We start from the raw sequence: 18,636 nt of genomic DNA, 5'->3' as shown, positions 1-18,636 counted from the left end.
CAGGGACACTCAAAGGATATACCAGGGTTGGTCCTGAGGCAGAGGGAGAAAGGGAAACTGTGGGGAAGTGCCTTTATTGTGGCTTCTGTGGGAAGGAATGGGTGAGGCAGGGTAAGCAGGCTAGTTTGGCTACTTTGAATAATTCTAGAATTAGCTAGTGTGAATAATTTCCAGGGCATAGGGACTGTCCCTAGTTATCTGGTGATGAGGGCAGCTGTATAGTGGCCCTGAGAGTGAAAGCCTGATAAAGGAGGTGATTGGGGATATGGACTTCATTGGCTACTCAAGAAAGGGAACTGACCAGACTCTAGCCAGGGCCTCAAACCTGGATCCTGACTGTCGAGAGCCATGCATCTATGGGAAACAGCATGGGAGTCTGAGGAGTGGCACCCCTGTTCAGCAGGCTGCAGGGGGGGTCCCATGTGTATGGTACAGCTCCATGAAATTTCCTATCTGCTCGCCTTTTGTTACTTGACAAGGCCCTTAAAAATTAAAAGTCCAATCTTTGGCTTGGTATGGTTTGGGGAAATTCCAAGGGCCCTGGAGTTTCTCAAAGAACATTAAACACATATTAGAATTAATTGTCTTATTTGATAAGGGGCACTGTCAGTACTAAGGGTGTTACAGATATTTGTTTCTAATATATATGGCTTGATTCTTTTCTGGTCTTGACCCTCCCCTTTAGGCTGTATGTGCATTGACCCAAGATTTTGGAGCATTTTGCTCTTGTGCGTGTGGTATGAAATCATTATGTTAGATTCTTGTGATATCCCGGAAGGAACATATTCTTCCATAATAATTATAAGAATGACATTGTGTACTTGAGAAGGATCATTAAATTTTGCTTTGTTCCTTGTGTTGTTCCCGGAAACTTTTGGCAAAAATACAGAAGGTTTCATTGTAAAGTTAAAATAGTTATATAGAGATAGACATAGAGTTTGATATTAATAAGTTTTGTTTAAATGTGTTTGTGATAGAGAATTTTTAACAATAATGTAGAAATTGAATAAAGATTTATAGTTGAATTTTATTATAAAAAAGCGTGTTATAAACATTGTAATTTTGATTATGAATCAGAATGATCAATATAGAATATAAGCAATATTAAATTGTTAAACATGATCAATCAATGTTATTAAAATTAAATGTAGTAAGTATAAGTAAGATTAAGAAAGAGTTAATATGGGTTAAAATACAAGCTAAGAAGGTTAAAGATTTACACTCAGACCAAAAGTCTGACATTTTAAAGCCAAGCATGCTGCTATTGTATAGTTTCCTGGCCACAAGCCACAGGCTTTGGGGTGAACTATTGATGCATGAGTAGATGTTTTTGTCAGAGCATAAGTGCTTTGGAACATTTTGACCTTTCTTTTCAATAGAAATGAAATAAGAAATGTTTTGATTAAAAGATAAATCATTATGTAAAAGACTAAGTAAAAAAATATAAATAAAGCAAGATTCATGTGGTCGTGCTCCACACTTGCACTAGACTTTTGTGGTCCATGTCTTCCTTTCCTTGCCAACTCCACACCACCTATTCAGGTCCAAAGAATCCTGCGGAGCTGGACTCCGGCACCTGACAGTATTTAAAAAAAACGAATACACAAGGTCATAATCCCTGTGGTCTTATGGATGTTATCTTACAGGATATGTACTAAGTAGCAGCTAGAGGCAGGGGTCCTGGGGAAAAAAATCAGAAAAGGAAAGCTTCCAATATGATTACTTATTGATTGGGATTAAAAGTTCATTAAAGGTACTCCAGTTACTATGGCTGTATAATGAATTACCCAAAAATGTGGTGGCTTAAAAAAAACATTTATTTTGTTTACAGAGCTGCAATTTGGGTAGGGCTAGAGTCATCTGAAGGCTTTCTCACTCACACTTCTAGTGATTGATACTGGCTCTTGGCTGAGACCTTATCTGGGGCTGCTGGCTGGAATAACATGGCCACTCCATATGGCTACTTGGGCTTCCTCACAGCATGGTGGCTGGGTTCTCCAAGAAAGAGAACCAGGCAGAAGCCATATTACTTTTTATGAACCTAACACTTGAAATAATGCAGTTTTTCCCCTGCTATATTATATTCCTTAAGGTAGTAACAAAGTCCCACCCAGGCTCAAGGAGAAAGGAAATAGACTCCATCTCTTGATGGGAGTGTCAGAACTGGTAGAGCATGTGAGACTAGAAATATTTTCTAAGCCTGTTTTTGGAAAATACAATCTGTCGCTGGGGATGGGAGAGCACAGGAGAAATACAGTAGGAGGTGTCTCTGAGGTGAGAGAAGTGAGTAGAGGTGATTACGCTGGACTGCAAAGAGCCTGAGAGAGGACGTGCTATGGGTCAGATGTGTCCCCCAAAAGTTCATGTGTTGGAAACTTGATCCCCAGTGTAACAGTGTTAAAAGAATGGGGAATCCAATTATGGTCATTGGAAGGTGGGTCCTTTGAGAGGTGATTGGATCATGAGGACTGTGCTCTAGTGAATGGATTGGTCCATTCCTGGAATAATGGGTTGATGGTTTAATGGGGTATCATGGGAGTGGTTCTGTTGGTTTATAAGGACAGCAAGTGAGAAGGTCAGCTCTCTTGCTCTTGTGATTCTTGGCATGTGATACCCTGGTCACCATGGGACCCTGTAGAGAGTACCAACCCAGAAGAAGGCCCTTATCAGATGTGCCCGCTGGACCATGGACTTCCCAGCCTCCAAAACTATAAGAAATAAAGTTCATTTATTCTTTTTTTTTTTTTTTTTTTTTTTTTTTTTTTTTACTGGTAAGGAGATCGCAACCCTTGGCTTGGTGTTGTCCGCACCACGCTCAGCCAGTGAGTGCACCGACCATCCCTATATAGGATCTGAACCCGTTATAAGCAACAGAAAACAGACTAATACAAGAAGCAAGCAAGCAACGCCCTGCCTATGGCAGAGACCGAGCTGGGAGAGGTTGGTGGGCAGCACAGAGCTTTCATGCTTGACAGTTGTCATCTTTCTTTTGAGGTACCTGCGCTGGGTGCTGCTTAGGACTGTTGATGCCAGGGTGTGGTGGGACAGTTAAAGGTTTAACTGGATTGTGGGAGTCAGTGGTACCTGAGGCTGCACCAGGTCCCAGATGGTCTGCCCTGGGCTCAGTCTTCGCTGGTAGGGGGTGTAAATCTGAGAGGTATCATGGACGTGGTGGGGCATCGGGTAACGTCCCTCTTGTCTATATACTGCTGATGGGGTGTGGAGCAGGGCACTGAGAGGCAGTGAGGAAAAGGTGCAGGCAGGTGGCTTAACCTCTTTGACCTCAGTTTCCATCTCTGCAAAATGGGCACCGCCTACTTTTCAGGGTTACCAGGATGATTAAGTACAATGATATTTGTGGGATGCTTGGTTCCCAAATACCAGTTAGCAGGTGCTCCACACAGAGGCTGTGATTGCTATGTTTGGATGTCTCATGGACATTCGTAAAGGACTTTGACCAGGAATAGATTGATTCGCAGGTGTCAACATTACTTGTGATATTAATTCCTGGGAGCATTTACAGAGAAGGCAGCAGAGTTTGGTAGGGGAGATGATCCACTTTTTGTATTGAAACTGACACAGCTCAGAGCCGCCCACTCAGCGGAGGACCTGCAGGCTGGGTTTCCCAGAGAAACCAGCTCACTCTCACTGCAGGGGAGGAGCCTCTGCTTGAAGCTGAGACTGACACACAGCCCCAGATTCCCAGATCGGGCTGGGGAAAGGCCAGGAGCCCCGCTCTTCCCTCTCCCCATGGGCCTCCCCCCATTTTCTCCTCCCTCCCCTTTTCCCCTCTTAGGAGCTCAGCTTAGGGTGGCCTGGTCCTGCAGCAAGCTGCCTGTCTTGTTGGACAAAGTAGAGGAGCGTGGTAGGACAGGGAACAAAGGAGGCAGCACTCAAACGTCGTGACAGTCTCAGAGGCTCCCACTCAAGTACACACTCTCGACCCCGATTCTGTGTTCAGCGGTGAGCCAAAATTTTGTCTCATCTAGACAAGAAAATGTGTCTAGGATAGCAATTGTCTGCACCCTGCCCATACACACATATACCACACTATACACACCACGCACACACACACCACACACGCACGCACACACAACCACCGTACACACGCACACGCACACCCCCTCACCCACACCAAACCTCTGGACTGTATGCAGGCCTGGCAAGCAGTAGGTGCTCTGCTCTGGCCTTCCCTTCATTTCTCCCCTTTTTTGCCCCTCAGGGACAGCTGTAGGTTCACTTTGGAAGTCTGTGGAGCTGGTTCAAGAGCTCCAAAGAATTTTTTTAATGGTCCTCTGGTTCTTTTACTCCCTCTAAAACATATGTTCAATTCAATTCAACAAGTATTTATTGAGCACCTACTATGGGCCAGCCCCATGCTTACTGCCAGGACAGGCAACTAGGAGCTCTTGATCTCGAGCAGCACAGTCCAACAGAACTTGGGCAATGGGAATGCTCTATACCTGTGCTGTCCCATATAGTAGCACTAGCCGTGTGTAGCAATATAGCACTTAAAAGGTGGCTACTGTGACCAAAGAGCTGAACTGTCCATTTTATCAAATTTTAATTTTAATTGCCACAGATGCCAGTGAGTGCTATGTTGGACAGGGCAGGCTAGAAGGACGCAGACATGTGCACAAGAGCCCTGTTCCACCTTCCGCCCTGAAGTCCGACAATAGAGGCTTGGAGACCACATGCTGGGGGAGCAGAGCATCAGCCCCCCACCTCAGAAAAAGAGGTTAATTTCCACATGGGGATAAGGGAAAGATTCCTGGAGGCGGGGGGCATCTGCCAAAGGGGGATTAAAAGAGCTGGAAGGGGCAGGTAAGAAAGGGGGAGGCTGGAACCCCCTCCTTGGGGGCAAAGGAGGTAAAGTTAGGCATGAAGCTGGACAAAGGGGTGAGGAGAGCTTGACTGGCAGGTTACTCATGGGGTGGCCTGATGCCTCTGAGCAAGGGAACCATATAGCCCAGCTGAGCTTTAGGAAGCAGGTAACTGTTTCTAACCACACGTAAGGGGGGAAGCTGGGCAGCTCTGAGAGGTGAGTGCCACGGTCCAAATGAAAGGGAATGAGGGAATGAAGACCTGAGTGAGGTGGAGATAAGGATTTGGGGGAGGGGGAGTGTGAGCCTGTCCTCATGGCCACTCTAGTAGCTCCTGTGCTGTCTTGCACCCCTAGCACCCAGCTAGGTTTCAGTGGATAGAAGCGATCGAAGCACAGAGTAGGTGTCCAGTGTGCAGGAAGGATGGATGAAACTGAGCCATGTCTCAGGCTTTGTGACTGTTTAGAATTTAGCCACGGTGATGAAAGAGGGACAGAGACTCATTGCCTCAGACTCTAGAGAGCTCTGGACTGACTACTAATGGCTGCTTTCATAGGCACAATGTCTGCAGCAGAAAACAGCCCCAGTCCTGCCCTCGGGGAGATCACAGCCTTGTCGAGGGGTACAACTAGCTTCTTCTGAGGCTCTCAACTGAGAAGAGGATGGCCCCTAATGAAAACAGAGAAATCAGGAAGAAAAGCTGGCAGATGGGGCAGAACATCTTGCTTGGGGCTTCTGAGTTTAGTGGGCCAGTGAGACATCAGGGTGGAGAAGCTCAGTAGGTCCTTGGAAGAAGTGTTGGGTTAGCAAGACTTAATTGTGAAATCCTGAGCACAGCAGAGAAACTGGGACCATGGGAATGTGGAGATGTCCAGGGAGTAGAATCAGGAAAGATGAGAGGGAAACAGAGGACAGAGCTTGAAGAACAGCCTTTATTCCCTCCCGTAGCCAGCCAGTTGTCTGAGCCCCACTGGCACCTGCAGCATATTCTGTTCATCCAGATGCCGTAAATCCTTCAGTCCCCTTTGCTCAGCCGAAACTTCACCATCACAGACTCTGGTCTCTGCAATTTGACAACCGGGCCTGATGGATTCAAACAAACCCGTTCTTCCTCAAATGTTGCTCAGAAAAGTTGATGCCTTTACCCTGTGTTATGGACTGAATTGTGTCCCCCAAAATTCATATGTTGAAGTCCTAACCCCCATACCACAGAATGTGACTGTATCTGGAGATAAAGATAGATTTCTCCTTAAAGAGGTAATTAAGTTTAAATGAGATCATTAGGGTGGGCCCTAATCTGTTATGACTGGTGTCCTTATAAGAGGAAATTAGAGCTCAGACAGGCACAGAGGGAAGACCACGTGAAGACACAGGGAGAAGACAGGTATCTACAAGCCAAGGAGAGAGTCCTCATGAGAAATCAAATCTGCTGATGCCTTGATCTTGGACTTCTAGCCTCCAGACTAAGAAAATAAATTTCTGTTGTTTAAGCCACCCAATCTGCAGTACTTTGTTATGACAGCACTAGGAAACGAATGCACCTGGTGTTGCTGGTGGATGGCAGCCTTAGGTAGGAAGGCCTCTAGTTCTCTTCTCCTTATGCCAAATAGGCAGCCCCCTCCCCATTGAGCAGAACTTCCCTGCCCCTCTTTGTAGGACCCCATGCACACGCACCTACTCCCATCAGTGCCAAGATCATAATAGGATTTTTAGATCCTTTCAGATTTCAGGCTTCCACTTTATTTTTTAAAATATATCCTGTAATAAGGGTAGACAAAACAATGTTTGTCCCTTAGCAAAGACTCCTTCTCAGATATATTTCCGGATTGCAGTTCATTTGGACTAAACTGCTGTGGCTTTAATTCCTCCTGGACACCCCCAGGCAGCCTGTGCATTCTTTCCCCTTTGAATTAAATGCAAAGAAGGAACAGAAGAGATGAGACAATCAGCGATATGCATCCTCTTCCTCTGTGGCCCAGTCCTACACCCACACACACACACACACACACAGTCACACCCGCAGAAATGCTATTCCCTTCCCCTGGCAAGTGTCCTGCCTACTCAAAAGCTGTGCCCCTGGGGCCCAGGCCACATTCTGCATCGTCCAGCACACACAGCCTGACAGCCCAGCATCTCCAGCGTCTACTTCTGTTATAACAGGATTTCTGCTGCTTTAAACATTTTACTTGAAAGCCTTGGTGGTAGGAAGATTAGCGTTCTTTCTGGCAAGTGCCTCAGTTACAAGCCAGATCTCCCTGAAAACCCTAACCTGACCTGGGTTCTTCAGAGCTGAGTTTTGATGAGCCAGAAGGTCGATGACCAAGGTCAGCAATTCTGCAGTTGGAACCAAAGACTCCAGTGTTTGGTATCAGGCACACAAAGTCACCAGAGGATGGACTGCAGGACAGACTGTGTCTTCTACCCTTCATCCAGCTGTTCCCACCTCCTGCAGCAGCAGCCACAGGAGATGAAGTGTCTTCCCCTACCTCTGGCCCAGAAGCTCTGAGTAAAGTTGAAGAAGTCACCTGCCTGATCTGTCGTTCTGTTCCTCCCCTTGTGAAATCAAGAACATTCAATGTAAGAGACCCTTGCTCTCCCCTGGATGTGGCTGAGCCCCATGCTTGTCTCAGGGGGAAAGAATCCCCGACACCGGGTTCATCACTGTGGCTGTCACCCAGGAAGATGCACTTGGTGAGCAGCCCAGCCCGTAGCTGACAGGTAATCACAGCTGCCTGGGGGCAGGGCTGGGGAGGGGGGAAGGAGATCTCAGCAACAAAAACCAGGCTCTCCCACCTCCTTCCCATTGCCAAATTAGCACCTGCAAGGTCAGCAGTCAAAATTGTCACAGGACTCCAGAAAATTGGAAGCATGCTGACATCTGCTTGAAGGAAAGCTGAAAGGAGGAGGAAGTTGGAGTAGGAAATGGAAGAAAAGCATTCCTATCCTCTAGAAAACTTCCACCCTGTCTATTTCTGTACACTTCAAACAAACTGACTGGAGATCCACATAGACTATAGTTGGAGTGAGAGCCCTGAGGGACAGGCTAGATAGGGTTCTCAGAGCCTTAGTTTCCATCTGTGTAATGGATAGAGAAGTGGCATCTCTCTTGTGGGGGGTTATGAGTGTTCCCTGGGGCAGTACCTGTATGAGCCAGTACTGCAGGACTCAATTCAATAATACATGATAGTTGTTGTTACTGAAAGAAGCCAGAGAGGATAGCAGGAGGAGACTATCAGTTTCGAGACTCAAGGCCAAATATGCTCTCAGGGAGTAAGACAGGTGGTGTAGAGTCAAGATTACTAACGGCAGGACATAAAAGGAGCAGGTGATAAAGTTCAAGGTGTAAATAATGGACAACCTTACATGCTCAGATTCTCTCTTATTTACAGGTGGCTGGAGGTGCAGGCCAGCTGGATTTGGGTCAGTGGGCTGAGAAGCATAGGAAAAAGCCAGACCTGTGTGGGACCTCAAGAGGGGATTAGAAGAGCATCCTTTCCTCCTGGGTTATCATCACCATGGAACACCTGACATTACCTCTTAATATTGCTTTGTAAACACCTGGTTCTTTTATGACGACTTTTTTGGACTACAAATATTTTCCCTCTTGTACCTCTCTATTTTGATTTCTAAAAATATCTTTGTTGTTTTTTGTGTTCACAGGTATAACCCGAACTATTTTTAAAACTCCATCTCTTACAGAATACTCAAGGCCACCACAACCAACAATTTAGAACTGAATTTTTATTTATTTTTACAAAGTGGACTGAACCTTAGAGCCTCTTCTGCAGCTTGAATTTTCAGTGAGCAATTGATCTTTTCCATATTTCAATACCATCATATTTAGACCTTTTTAAAAAGTGTTTCCAATTTTGTACTCTCCCAGACACCCCAAAGTGAATATTTATTTGGGCACTTGTAGGAATGTTTCTCTAATATAAATCCCTAAAAGTAGGAATGCCAGTTATATAATACAGTGGAATATTATTCAGCCTTTAAAAAGAAGGAAATTCTGACACATGCTACAAGTGAATAAACCTTGAAGACCCTTGTGCTGAGTGAAATAAGCCAGACACAAAAGGACAAATACTGTATGATTTCACTTATAGGAGGCACCTAGAACAGTCAAATTCTCAGAGACAAAAAGAAGAAGGGTGGTCGCCAGGGGCAGGGGACAGAGGGGAAGGGGGAGTGGGGTTCAATGGCACAGAGTTTCAGGTGGGGGAGATGAAGAAGTTCTGGGGGATAGTTAAACAACAATGTGAACATATTTAACATTACTGAACTGTACACTTAAAAATGGTTACATTGGAAAATTTAAATTATCTGTATTTCACCACAATTAAAAATAGCAATAGAAAGGAAACAAAAAGTGGAAATGATGGATCCAAAGGTGAGTGCATTTTTAGTTTTAATAGATATTATTGAAATGCCTCTGTGAAAGTCTGCTCTGATTTTTGTTCCCGTTACAGTGTGTGAGAGGGCCCTTCTCCCACAGCCTCTCCACACAGGCATTGTCAATCTTTTCTACATCATGATTTAGTAAACGTCAGTGGGAAGGGAAAGAGGACAGAAAATGATACACTCTACTTGAAGCCTAGCAAAAGAATGTTCATCAGCTCAGCCCCACCCAGATACCCAGAGTGGCCACAAAGTAAAATTGGGTTCCTGCTTTCTGCAGGTAGGTGTAGATCTCTGTGGATGCCTCCGGAAACTCCAGAGTTATTCTAGCTCTCTTCCCCCATCCCACTCCCTAACCTTAAAATGATGACTCCAAGAATCACAGACTGGCCTACATATTTCCCTGAAACAGCTGTCCTGCAGAATCACTAAAACTTGGGTTAAAAATAGTCTCAGTCTCTAAGAGAAGGTTGGGTCCCCGGGAACAAAGCCCTCTTAGAAATGTTCCCACCTCCATAAAGGGCACACAAAAGCTGACCCAGCTTCGTCCCCGAGTTCCTCACTGCTTCATCCCCACCCCCACTAGAAATAGATCCCCGTCTGAAATGTTTTCATATTCTTGATCATCTGTGGAAGGGACGCAGGGAGGGGGCGAGGATAATGCAATTACAATCAAGCTACAGGCTTGTGTCATTATTTCCATTTTATAAATTCCCAAATGGGCTTATCCAAATAAGCTGTCTGGATTCACACGGTCAGTATAAGAAGCCAAATTTTATTCTTAGGTCTCACTTCAAAGATACTATGGTGAAAGTACCCGCTTCCCCATTGCAACCCCTCCCCTGAAAAGGTCCCATCATACTCAGGTCAAATCACCAAAGAGAAGAGTAAGATGCATGTGTCTTAAGCAGAGAACATAGAATTCTGAACGGTGTTAGAATTCTGCAGCACCAGGAGACACGTTTCTAAACAACAACCCACCTAAAGAATGCTGGGTACCTTGCTGGTGGTCTCTCCCTCCTTCTTAGTGAGTGAAGAAGTGCATTGTCCTAGGTGGTGGGTGGGAGTGTGGATCAGCTGTCTAATGTTGTTGGCAGACCTGGTTTCTCTGCTGCAGTAAGGAATTAAAGTCTTATCAGGTTAAACAGAGAGACTTCAATGAACTTGTAACCTCTTTACCATTATGGGGGTTGCTGGGTGGGGAGACAGTCCCTCAGGCCTCCCACCCAGCCTTTTGCTCTACAATCAGAATCTCTGAAGCAGATATACAGTGACAAGATCAGGTAAAGCCGGTCTCAGTTGACTGGGAAAGATATCTGTGGCAGAAAGGACAGCAGTTACCCACTGTGTTGATTTATGCATGCTCTGAATCATGAACTTAAGGATGACCCCAAGGACACAGATTCAGGCAATTACATGGTATTGGTCCAGGAACACATTTAAGACACCCCAAACCCCAGAACAGCCTGCTGGAGAGGCGAGGGAAAATTTATTTTATTTTAGTGTGTGTGCGTGTGAAAGAGAGAGAGAGAGAGAGAGAGAGATGTTAGGCATTCAGAAGATTATGATGGTATCATGCCTGGAGAATCTATGAATGCCAGATTCCTGTCCTGCAAGGACCATGAAGGAAATAGATTGCTGAGAAGAAATGACCAAGAAGAGTGGTGCAATGCTGTATTGTTAGCTAACTATTGTGCCCCAAACCTGCAAAAAGAATACATATACAAGGCCCTCTCCCTATCACATTCCAGTACCCAGGAGCCTCCTACCCAAATAGCCCTGACTCTCTTCCCCGTTGATGTACTGTGTCCAAGGGGTGCAAGGAGGAAGAGTGGCTGTGTCTGGGGAAGAGGGAGATGCAGATAGGGAATGAGTTTGGATGTGTAGCTGGAATGGCCATACACAGGTAAGGGAGGCTCTTTACAGTATAGGATGAAGCAAAGGGTGGGAAAAGAAGGGGTGGGGGGAGAAGCCTCCATTTGTGTTCTTATCCCAGGTCCCACAAATGTTAGGGGAAGGCCTGCCCTTATGTGACAACCAGCAATGTTGGCTGCCAGTGGACCAGGGGAATCAGAACCAAGGAGCTGAGCGGAAAGAACCCTGTAATGATGGTCAGAGGGACTCACTCTGCCTGCAGGTTTCCCTGGAGATCAAGTTTCAGCTGCTGGTGAAGGCCTGCACAGCCAGCTCATTGCCAGGGTCCACAGGGGAGGCTGCCAAGATGACAAACATTTGGTTCCAGGGGTAAGCTCAAGGGTCCCCTCAGGGTACCAGGGTCGTATATACTACGGTACTGGGCTCTCCACCATGCCAGGGGAAGAGGTGTACAAACCCTTTCCTTCCAATAGCAGACTGTGTAATAACATGGGCTCCAAAAGGGAGTTCTCTCTGCCACCTGCCTGCTCACTCGCCTCAGGCACCTTTTTTACACATATGTAAATTAGTAGTTACTCTATATTTTGGAGAATTATTGTAAGATTTAAGATATCTTAGATGAAACATGCCTAATAGTACCTGACACACAGCACAACCTTGTTTCGGTTACCTATTGCAGCATAAAAACTATCCCAAAACTTGGTAGCTTAAAACAATAATTATTCATTAATTCTCATGATTCTGAGGGTCATAAATTTAGGCAGGTCTCAGCTGGTGGTTCTTCTGCTCCATTTGGCATCAGCCAGGGTCCCCAACTCAGCCACATTCGGCTGGCACCTGGTCTGAAACATCAAAGAGGGCTTCACTCACTGATGATACCTTGGGGCATGGTGCCTCAAGGTACTCGATTTCTTCCACAGCAGCTGGGTTACCCCAGAAGGTGCCAGGTGTCTTAAAGGCCAGACCCGGAAATGGCACTGTCACTTCTGCTTCATTTTATTGAACAAAGCAAGTCGTGGGGGAGGGGAGACAGAATCCGCCTCCAGATGGGTGGACTGACACACACACACAGGATGGAAAGGAATTGATAGTGGCCGTCCTTGAAGTCTACCTAACCATCAACTCTTTATTCAGCTATGAATTTGTGTTTATCTCTATATTTTCCTCACCCTTTTTCAAAAAAGGAGGTAGGACTTCAGGCTCCTTTAATTCAGGGGTGAGAGGAGGTTTTATGATCAATAGGGATCTGAACTGACCATCATGGCAATCCAGTGGGGAGGTGAGAAAACTTCAGGAGGATGGATCAATGGTTCAGCTACAGAGGCCAGACCAGATGCCTCCGGGCTCAGCTCAGGTGGGAAGGGGAAAAGTTGCCCATGTTCTCAGATACCCTGCCAGCTTGGACAGAGTGTGTCCATGGCGGCCACGGTGAACTGAAGGAGAGAGGCCTCCCTCGTTTTGCCCGTACCACCTCCTAATACTTAAGAGACCCCAAGGAAGCAGAGGTCCTAATAATGACTTAGGTTGAATTTCACACTACACAGGGAATAGGGCTTAGAGTAGAATTTGAATTTATTTAAATAAAATGTGACACTTCTTGCACAACTGTGATTCATTTGTATGAGTATTAACACTGTTGTTAAGCCAATAAATCCCAGGATTATCAAAGCCACACAGAAATCAGATGCAAACACAGGAAATTCATATCCAATGCCATTAACATTTAAAAATAAAAATGAAATACCTTGTATTAGTCCGTTTTTGTGTTGCTATAAAAGAACACCTGAGACTAGGTAATTTATAAAGAACAGAGGTTTATTTGGCTTATGATTCTGGGACAGCTGCATCTAGTGAGGGCCTCAGGCTGCTTCTACTCATGGTGGAAAGTGGCAGCAGCCAGTGGGTACAAGCAGATCACATGGCGAGAGGAAGTGAGAGAGAGGGGAAGTGTCAAGGTCCTTTTAAACAACCTGCTCTTACAGGAGAGAGAACTCATTCAAGACCCCACCATCCCAGCGCATTAATCTGTTCATAAGGACTCCGCCTCCATAACCCAAACCACTCCCAACATTGCCAAGTTGGAGATCAGATTTCCACATGAGGTTTGGGGGGTCAACACATCCAAACTCTATCATACCTCATATGTATATTGGGTAAAACCTGGAAATTGCTTTGTTGAGATTTTAAGAGTGTTTATGGCCCTGGTCATTTTCCTGGGTCTCAGGAGTGATCTCTCTGTCTAGGCCTGGAAGGCCCCTTCTGTGAGCTCCAGAGGGTTCAGTAGAAGCCTGGCTTCATCCATCTCCTGGCCTCATCTCTCTCACATCTCCACAAGCCATGTGCCTACCTGGCAGCACTGAACTCAGCCCCTTGGGAGGAGCCCAGAAGAACCCACTCCATAGTACTAGGGAAATTAATATCTGATGCACTCTGGCCACCACTGGGAGACCTTGGTGACAATCAGAACCTATGAGCATTAATATTCCCTCTTTCCATGTGATCTGAGAGCAAGTGTAACATAAGCTATAAGTTACACAGAGTTCCATGAGCAGGATACTCTTGTGATCAGTGCTGGCGAGTGTGTCCAGGAAACCTGGGGCTCATTTTGAACTGCAAGTGGCCACTCTGGGGAAACTGAGGCAGGCTGGCTAGGGAAAGGTGAATTACAGTATCTTTAGCCCTAGGTTTGGGGGTAGGAGTGCAGGGATGGGTTTCCTGCATGTGAACTGCAATACTCAGGGTAGTTGCCTTGGGTTGAATGTCCCCTCAAAACTTAATCCCCCCTGTAACTGTTGAGAAAAGGAAATCCTATTATAATAATTGACAGGTTGGGCCTTGAAGAGATGATTAAGTTGATGGTTTAATAGTGGTCATGGGCATGGTTATAAGGGATTTAAAAGGAGAGTGCGTGAGGAGCTCTCTCTCTGCTCTGCCATTTTCTGCCATATGAGACCCCTGCATTGCTGTAAAGCTGCCACCAAAGAAGACCCTCAGCAGATATGTTCCCTGGACTTCCCAGCCTCCCAAACTGTAAGGAATAAATTGTGCTTTCTTACAAATTACCCTTACATTCCAAGTATTTTGTTATAAGCAACAGAAATGAACTAATACAGTCATGAAAGAGAATAAAGCCGGCAGCTTGGAGCAGTGCTGTGCTACACTATGCTATCCACTGGGAATGACTGTGGGCAGCTGCTTTGTCCTGTCCTTGGAGGTCAGAGGCCAGGCTGCCTAGGGTGGATAACAGTAGGACTCACGTTTCCTTGCCAGGCATTGCATTTTCCTGTAAGAAAACACTAATGCCAAAAGACAAGTGAGAGGTTGAAGGGAATAGCTGTCTAAATGCCCAAGGGCTGGCACACTCTACTCACTGGTAATGGGCAGGAGTGATGGGCTCCCAAAAAGAATTGCTGGCACTTGTTGTGAGCTTGGTACCCAAGTCTCCAGTAGAAATAGTGCAGCTAGCATCGGAAAACCCACGTCCAGGTCTCAGCCCTGCACCAAACCAGCTCTGTTGACCCAGGGTAAGCCACATCATCTGGGCCTCAGTTTCCCCACCAGTGATTAGCTAAGGTTCTGAGGTGCTAGCACAGAGCTTGGGATGCTGTCAGCTCCCATGTCAGTTTTTCTCCTTCCTTCAGTCACTGGAAGACTGCTCATGTCTCAGAGAATTTGAGGAGAACAAGGCCTTTTGGCTAAGAATGGTCAGGCCAAAGAATGTGTGTGTTGGTGGGAATGTGGGAAAGAACAGCCACCAGAGGTATAAGGCCCTCTCTCTTCACCAGCAGACCTCCAGGAAACCAAACAGCATTCTGAATGATTAACACTGATTGCAAGGAAGTGGAATCTATGTCTAAGGCAGTTAGGAAAATGATTTCTTCTTCATGATGGATTTTTAGAAGATGAACTGTCCCCCAAAATTCACTCCTTGATTGGGGAGATAGATAGTGGGTACATAGGTGCTCATCCAGCAGCTGGACACACAGGGATTCCCATAAGGCAAGCTAATGGAGTGATCATGACAAAACCCCAACTTTATGGAAGCCCTCTGTGCAGAAAAGAGTTAACACAGCAGGCCTGACTGCTGTCCTTTGAAAGACCTGTTTACATGGTTGGCCCTTGGCCGGTGTCTGGAACTTGGACTTCAGGAGGGTTCCCACCATTCCCAGAACTGATGAGTGGCTCACAGTGCCTAAATTGTACAAACAATATGATTTATATGGAATACCTGCTTTCCCTCTGAGACTCTGACTGATATGTGCTAGGCAGAAGATGCCTACATGACCAGCCCCTAGTAAAAACCCTGGGTGCTAAGTCTCTAATAAGCTTCCATGATGGGCAACATTTCACACATGTTGTCACAACTCATTGCTGGAGAATTAAGCATGTCTTATGTGACTCTGGAAATGACCCTTGGAAGCTCTCACCTGGTATCTCCCAGACTTTACCCCCATGCCTTTTTCCTTTGCTGATTTTGCTTTTACTATAGTAAATCGGAGCCATGAGTACAACTACATGCCGAGTCCTGTGAGCCTTCCTAGTGAACTGCAGAACCTAAAAGTAGTCTTGGGTACCCCTGACACACATCCCCATCCTGGACTTCCAGGCAAGGCTTGCTACACCAAAGCTCCTGCTACTAGACTCAGGTCACTAATGGAAATTACTGATCCTTCTGCTGAATTCCATTCCCCTCTCCCAACCTCCACACCCACAATCTAAGGACTCTTACAAGTTGAGAAGATGGATTGTTGGGGTCTGGATCTCAGGCAGTTAATGCTATTGGACAGTTCAGTTCTGACATTCACATAGAAGGCAGTGGGATCATCTGTCCCCAGTTCTGAGCTCTTTAATCCTGAACAAGATCACTTTGCTGTCTAAGACTCAACTGTCCTGCTTACCTGACACAAGAAAACACTGACTTCACAGCACCAAGACCTGAGGGTGTTCAAATCTATGGCAACAGCTTACAGAACCACTTTGTGTCAGGCAGGAAGAGATCATAAACCAATTTCCCAAAAGGGGAAACTGAGGCCCAGCTGGGTTATGTAATGCTACCACCCCATGCAACACACATTTCTACTACCACTGTTTTCTCACATCTCCATCTCTCTCCTACACCAGATCATGAGGCCCCCAAAGGTGGTGTCACATTTAGGCACTCAGTGTTGAACAGATTTAACTCACCCCAGGTTACACAGCTCATTAGGGGCAGAAGGAGGCTCCAATTCCAGGTCTCCTGCCTCCCAGGACAATGTTCCTTGTTAGGGGGAAGCCCTGGTACATGGCATTGACAAAACTCCATATAGTCCAAATCCTGCATGCTCAGAAGCACCCAAATTGGAAAGTGTGTACAAGGCAGTACCTCAAAAACACTCCAACCATCTGAGTCCCTGGACTGAGGTATATTTCTGTCTCTGGATTTCTTAATTTCAGAAGGCCCATAGGCTTCTGCCCTGGCCTGCATAAACCAGCTAAGCAGAAGGAACCAGCTCAGGATTTACCTCTTTACTCTCTGAGTAGAGATTGGAAACAAACACAATGACAGCAGCGGTTAAGAGAAATGATTGAACTTTATAAAAATGTGATAATACAGCAAGATTTGATTGGTTTTTTCTCTTTCTTTTTTTTCCCCTGGCAAGTAAAGTTTATAAAAAATACCTGGAATAAAAATTAGAAACCTAATAAACCTAACCTAATAAAAATTAAAAACGTAAACAGTTCAAGGAAACAGAGTCATTTAGAAAGACAATAAGGAGAAAGCAATGAGCAGCAAAAGCAGCAGCAACATGAGAAAAAGCTGGTTCTGTTCTAAGGAAAAAACAACCAAAGACCAAGGTGAACCTGACCTTTCTCACCAGGCTTAGCTGAGGGGTGGGGTAAGGGTGGGCAGGAGCCATCAGAGGCATGAAGCCTTCTCAAATGGGACCATACTGGCAGCTGCTGGCTCAGTGGGGTGGAGGGGCGGGAAGCAACAGCCTCCTCAAACAGGCCCATCCTCCGCCCTCTTACAGGGCCTACCAGCCACGTGGCAGTGATTCACAGCCAAATCCCAACGGATTGGCATTGTAAGGCTGGCTTCTTCCTCTGTCCACTTGTTCCTAGCCTATAGCTCTGCAGGTCACCGTCCCTCTGTGGTGAGCTCAGTGGGTGGGAACTCATCAGAATGTCAACCTAAACTAGGGTAGCAAACTTGCCAGAGAGAACCAAGAAAACTAGATGTATAGGGCTACAAACAAAACACTTTTCAGTGTGTCTGCACCATGGCCAAGGCAAAGTTAGGACCACCTTGGAGAAGCAGGTCAGGAATGCCCCCAGCAACATTTCCTAGCCTTTCCCTCTAGGGAAAGGATGTCCAAAGGACCCTGGGTGAATTATGGACTACATTCTGAAGTAGTCTAACTGTGACTTGCACAAGTAGCTGAGAATAGTCACAAAAAATGGAGGGAGGGAAGGCAGAAAAGTTGCCACAGAGAGAAAAGGCTAACATGTGTAACATAGGAACGATGCTATAAGTGGGCCCAGAGATGACTAGAACATGGCCTGGGCTCAGGGGTGGCCGGTGGTAGGGATGGACCCTGGGCACACACAGCTCTTGTACAACTTGAGGTTGCAGCAGTGAGGCAGGAGATGAGGGACTCCGTAGAGGGATTTTCTGGCCCAGAGCAGCTGCAACTGAGGTGAGGGGTGTCTGTCTTAAACACCTAGTCCCCTACTATTGACTCATGTATGTCATGATGGGGATGAGCCATAGACCCTGGGGGCTTGGGTTAGGAGTCCCAAGGTCCCTTCAGGTGAGAGAACAATTAGACCCTAAGCTTCCACTGAAAGAGAAATAACAAGAACAAAAAGCAAAGGTGTCTTTAGACTCCCCTACATTTTTTTTCAATGCTAATTCACATTTTTTCCTCTTTTGCCCCAGCACTCAGAATTCTAAGTCAGGATGGAATGTTCTGAAGGTTTAGGAGCCGGCAGCTGTATGGACATTAGTATTTTCTCTGCTTTCCACATTTCCGCGAACGCTTTCTAGGACGGAGTTCACCAAAGTCTTCAACTTCATTTTCGTAATTGTCTTCTTGAACGATACCTGTACAAAGAGCAAAAAACAGAAACAAAGTACAGAATGGTGATTTTTTCCCCCCCACTCCACTGTAAAATATAACATCCTACTAAAACCTGATGTCTCGGGCCGGCCCATGGGTCACTTGGGAGAGTGTGGTGTTGATAACACCAAGGCCACAGGTTCAGATCCCTATATAGGGATGGCCGGTTAGCTCACTTGGGAGAGCGTGGTGCTGACAACACCAAGTCGAGGGTTAAGATCCCCTTACTGGTCATCTTTTAAATAAATAAATAATAATAATAAATAAAACCTAATGTCTTTGTAATCATTGTTTTAAATTAAAGAAATAAAGTTTTCCACCAGGGTGCTGAAGAAAGAGAACTTTTCCTTAGAGCACCGATATTGCTTCCCAAGAAGAGCCAAAGTAAACACCCTTCTCCAGAATTAAATTCTTTTTTTTTTTTTTTTTTTTTTTTTTTT

General features: G+C 45.8%; 1 protein-coding gene across 1 annotated transcript in view; it reads right to left on the bottom strand.

Moving 5' to 3' along the window:
- Positions 1-16,647: 16,647 nt before the first annotated feature.
- The window catches only part of TRANK1 (tetratricopeptide repeat and ankyrin repeat containing 1), a 77,903-nt gene continuing 75,914 nt past the window's right edge, over positions 16,648-18,636 (bottom strand). The window contains exon 23 of the mRNA XM_008583968.1: positions 16,648-18,180. Coding sequence (XP_008582190.1) covers positions 18,080-18,180 — 101 coding nt within the window. The 3' untranslated portion in view covers positions 16,648-18,079. The remainder of the gene's footprint in view (positions 18,181-18,636) is intronic.

This window comes from Galeopterus variegatus, unplaced genomic scaffold (assembly GCF_000696425.1).
Source record: "Galeopterus variegatus unplaced genomic scaffold, G_variegatus-3.0.2 Scaffold3106, whole genome shotgun sequence".
Taxonomy (NCBI): domain Eukaryota; kingdom Metazoa; phylum Chordata; class Mammalia; order Dermoptera; family Cynocephalidae; genus Galeopterus; species Galeopterus variegatus.
Note: the sequence above shows the minus strand (reverse complement) of the source record. Positions and strands in the feature narration are given on the sequence as shown.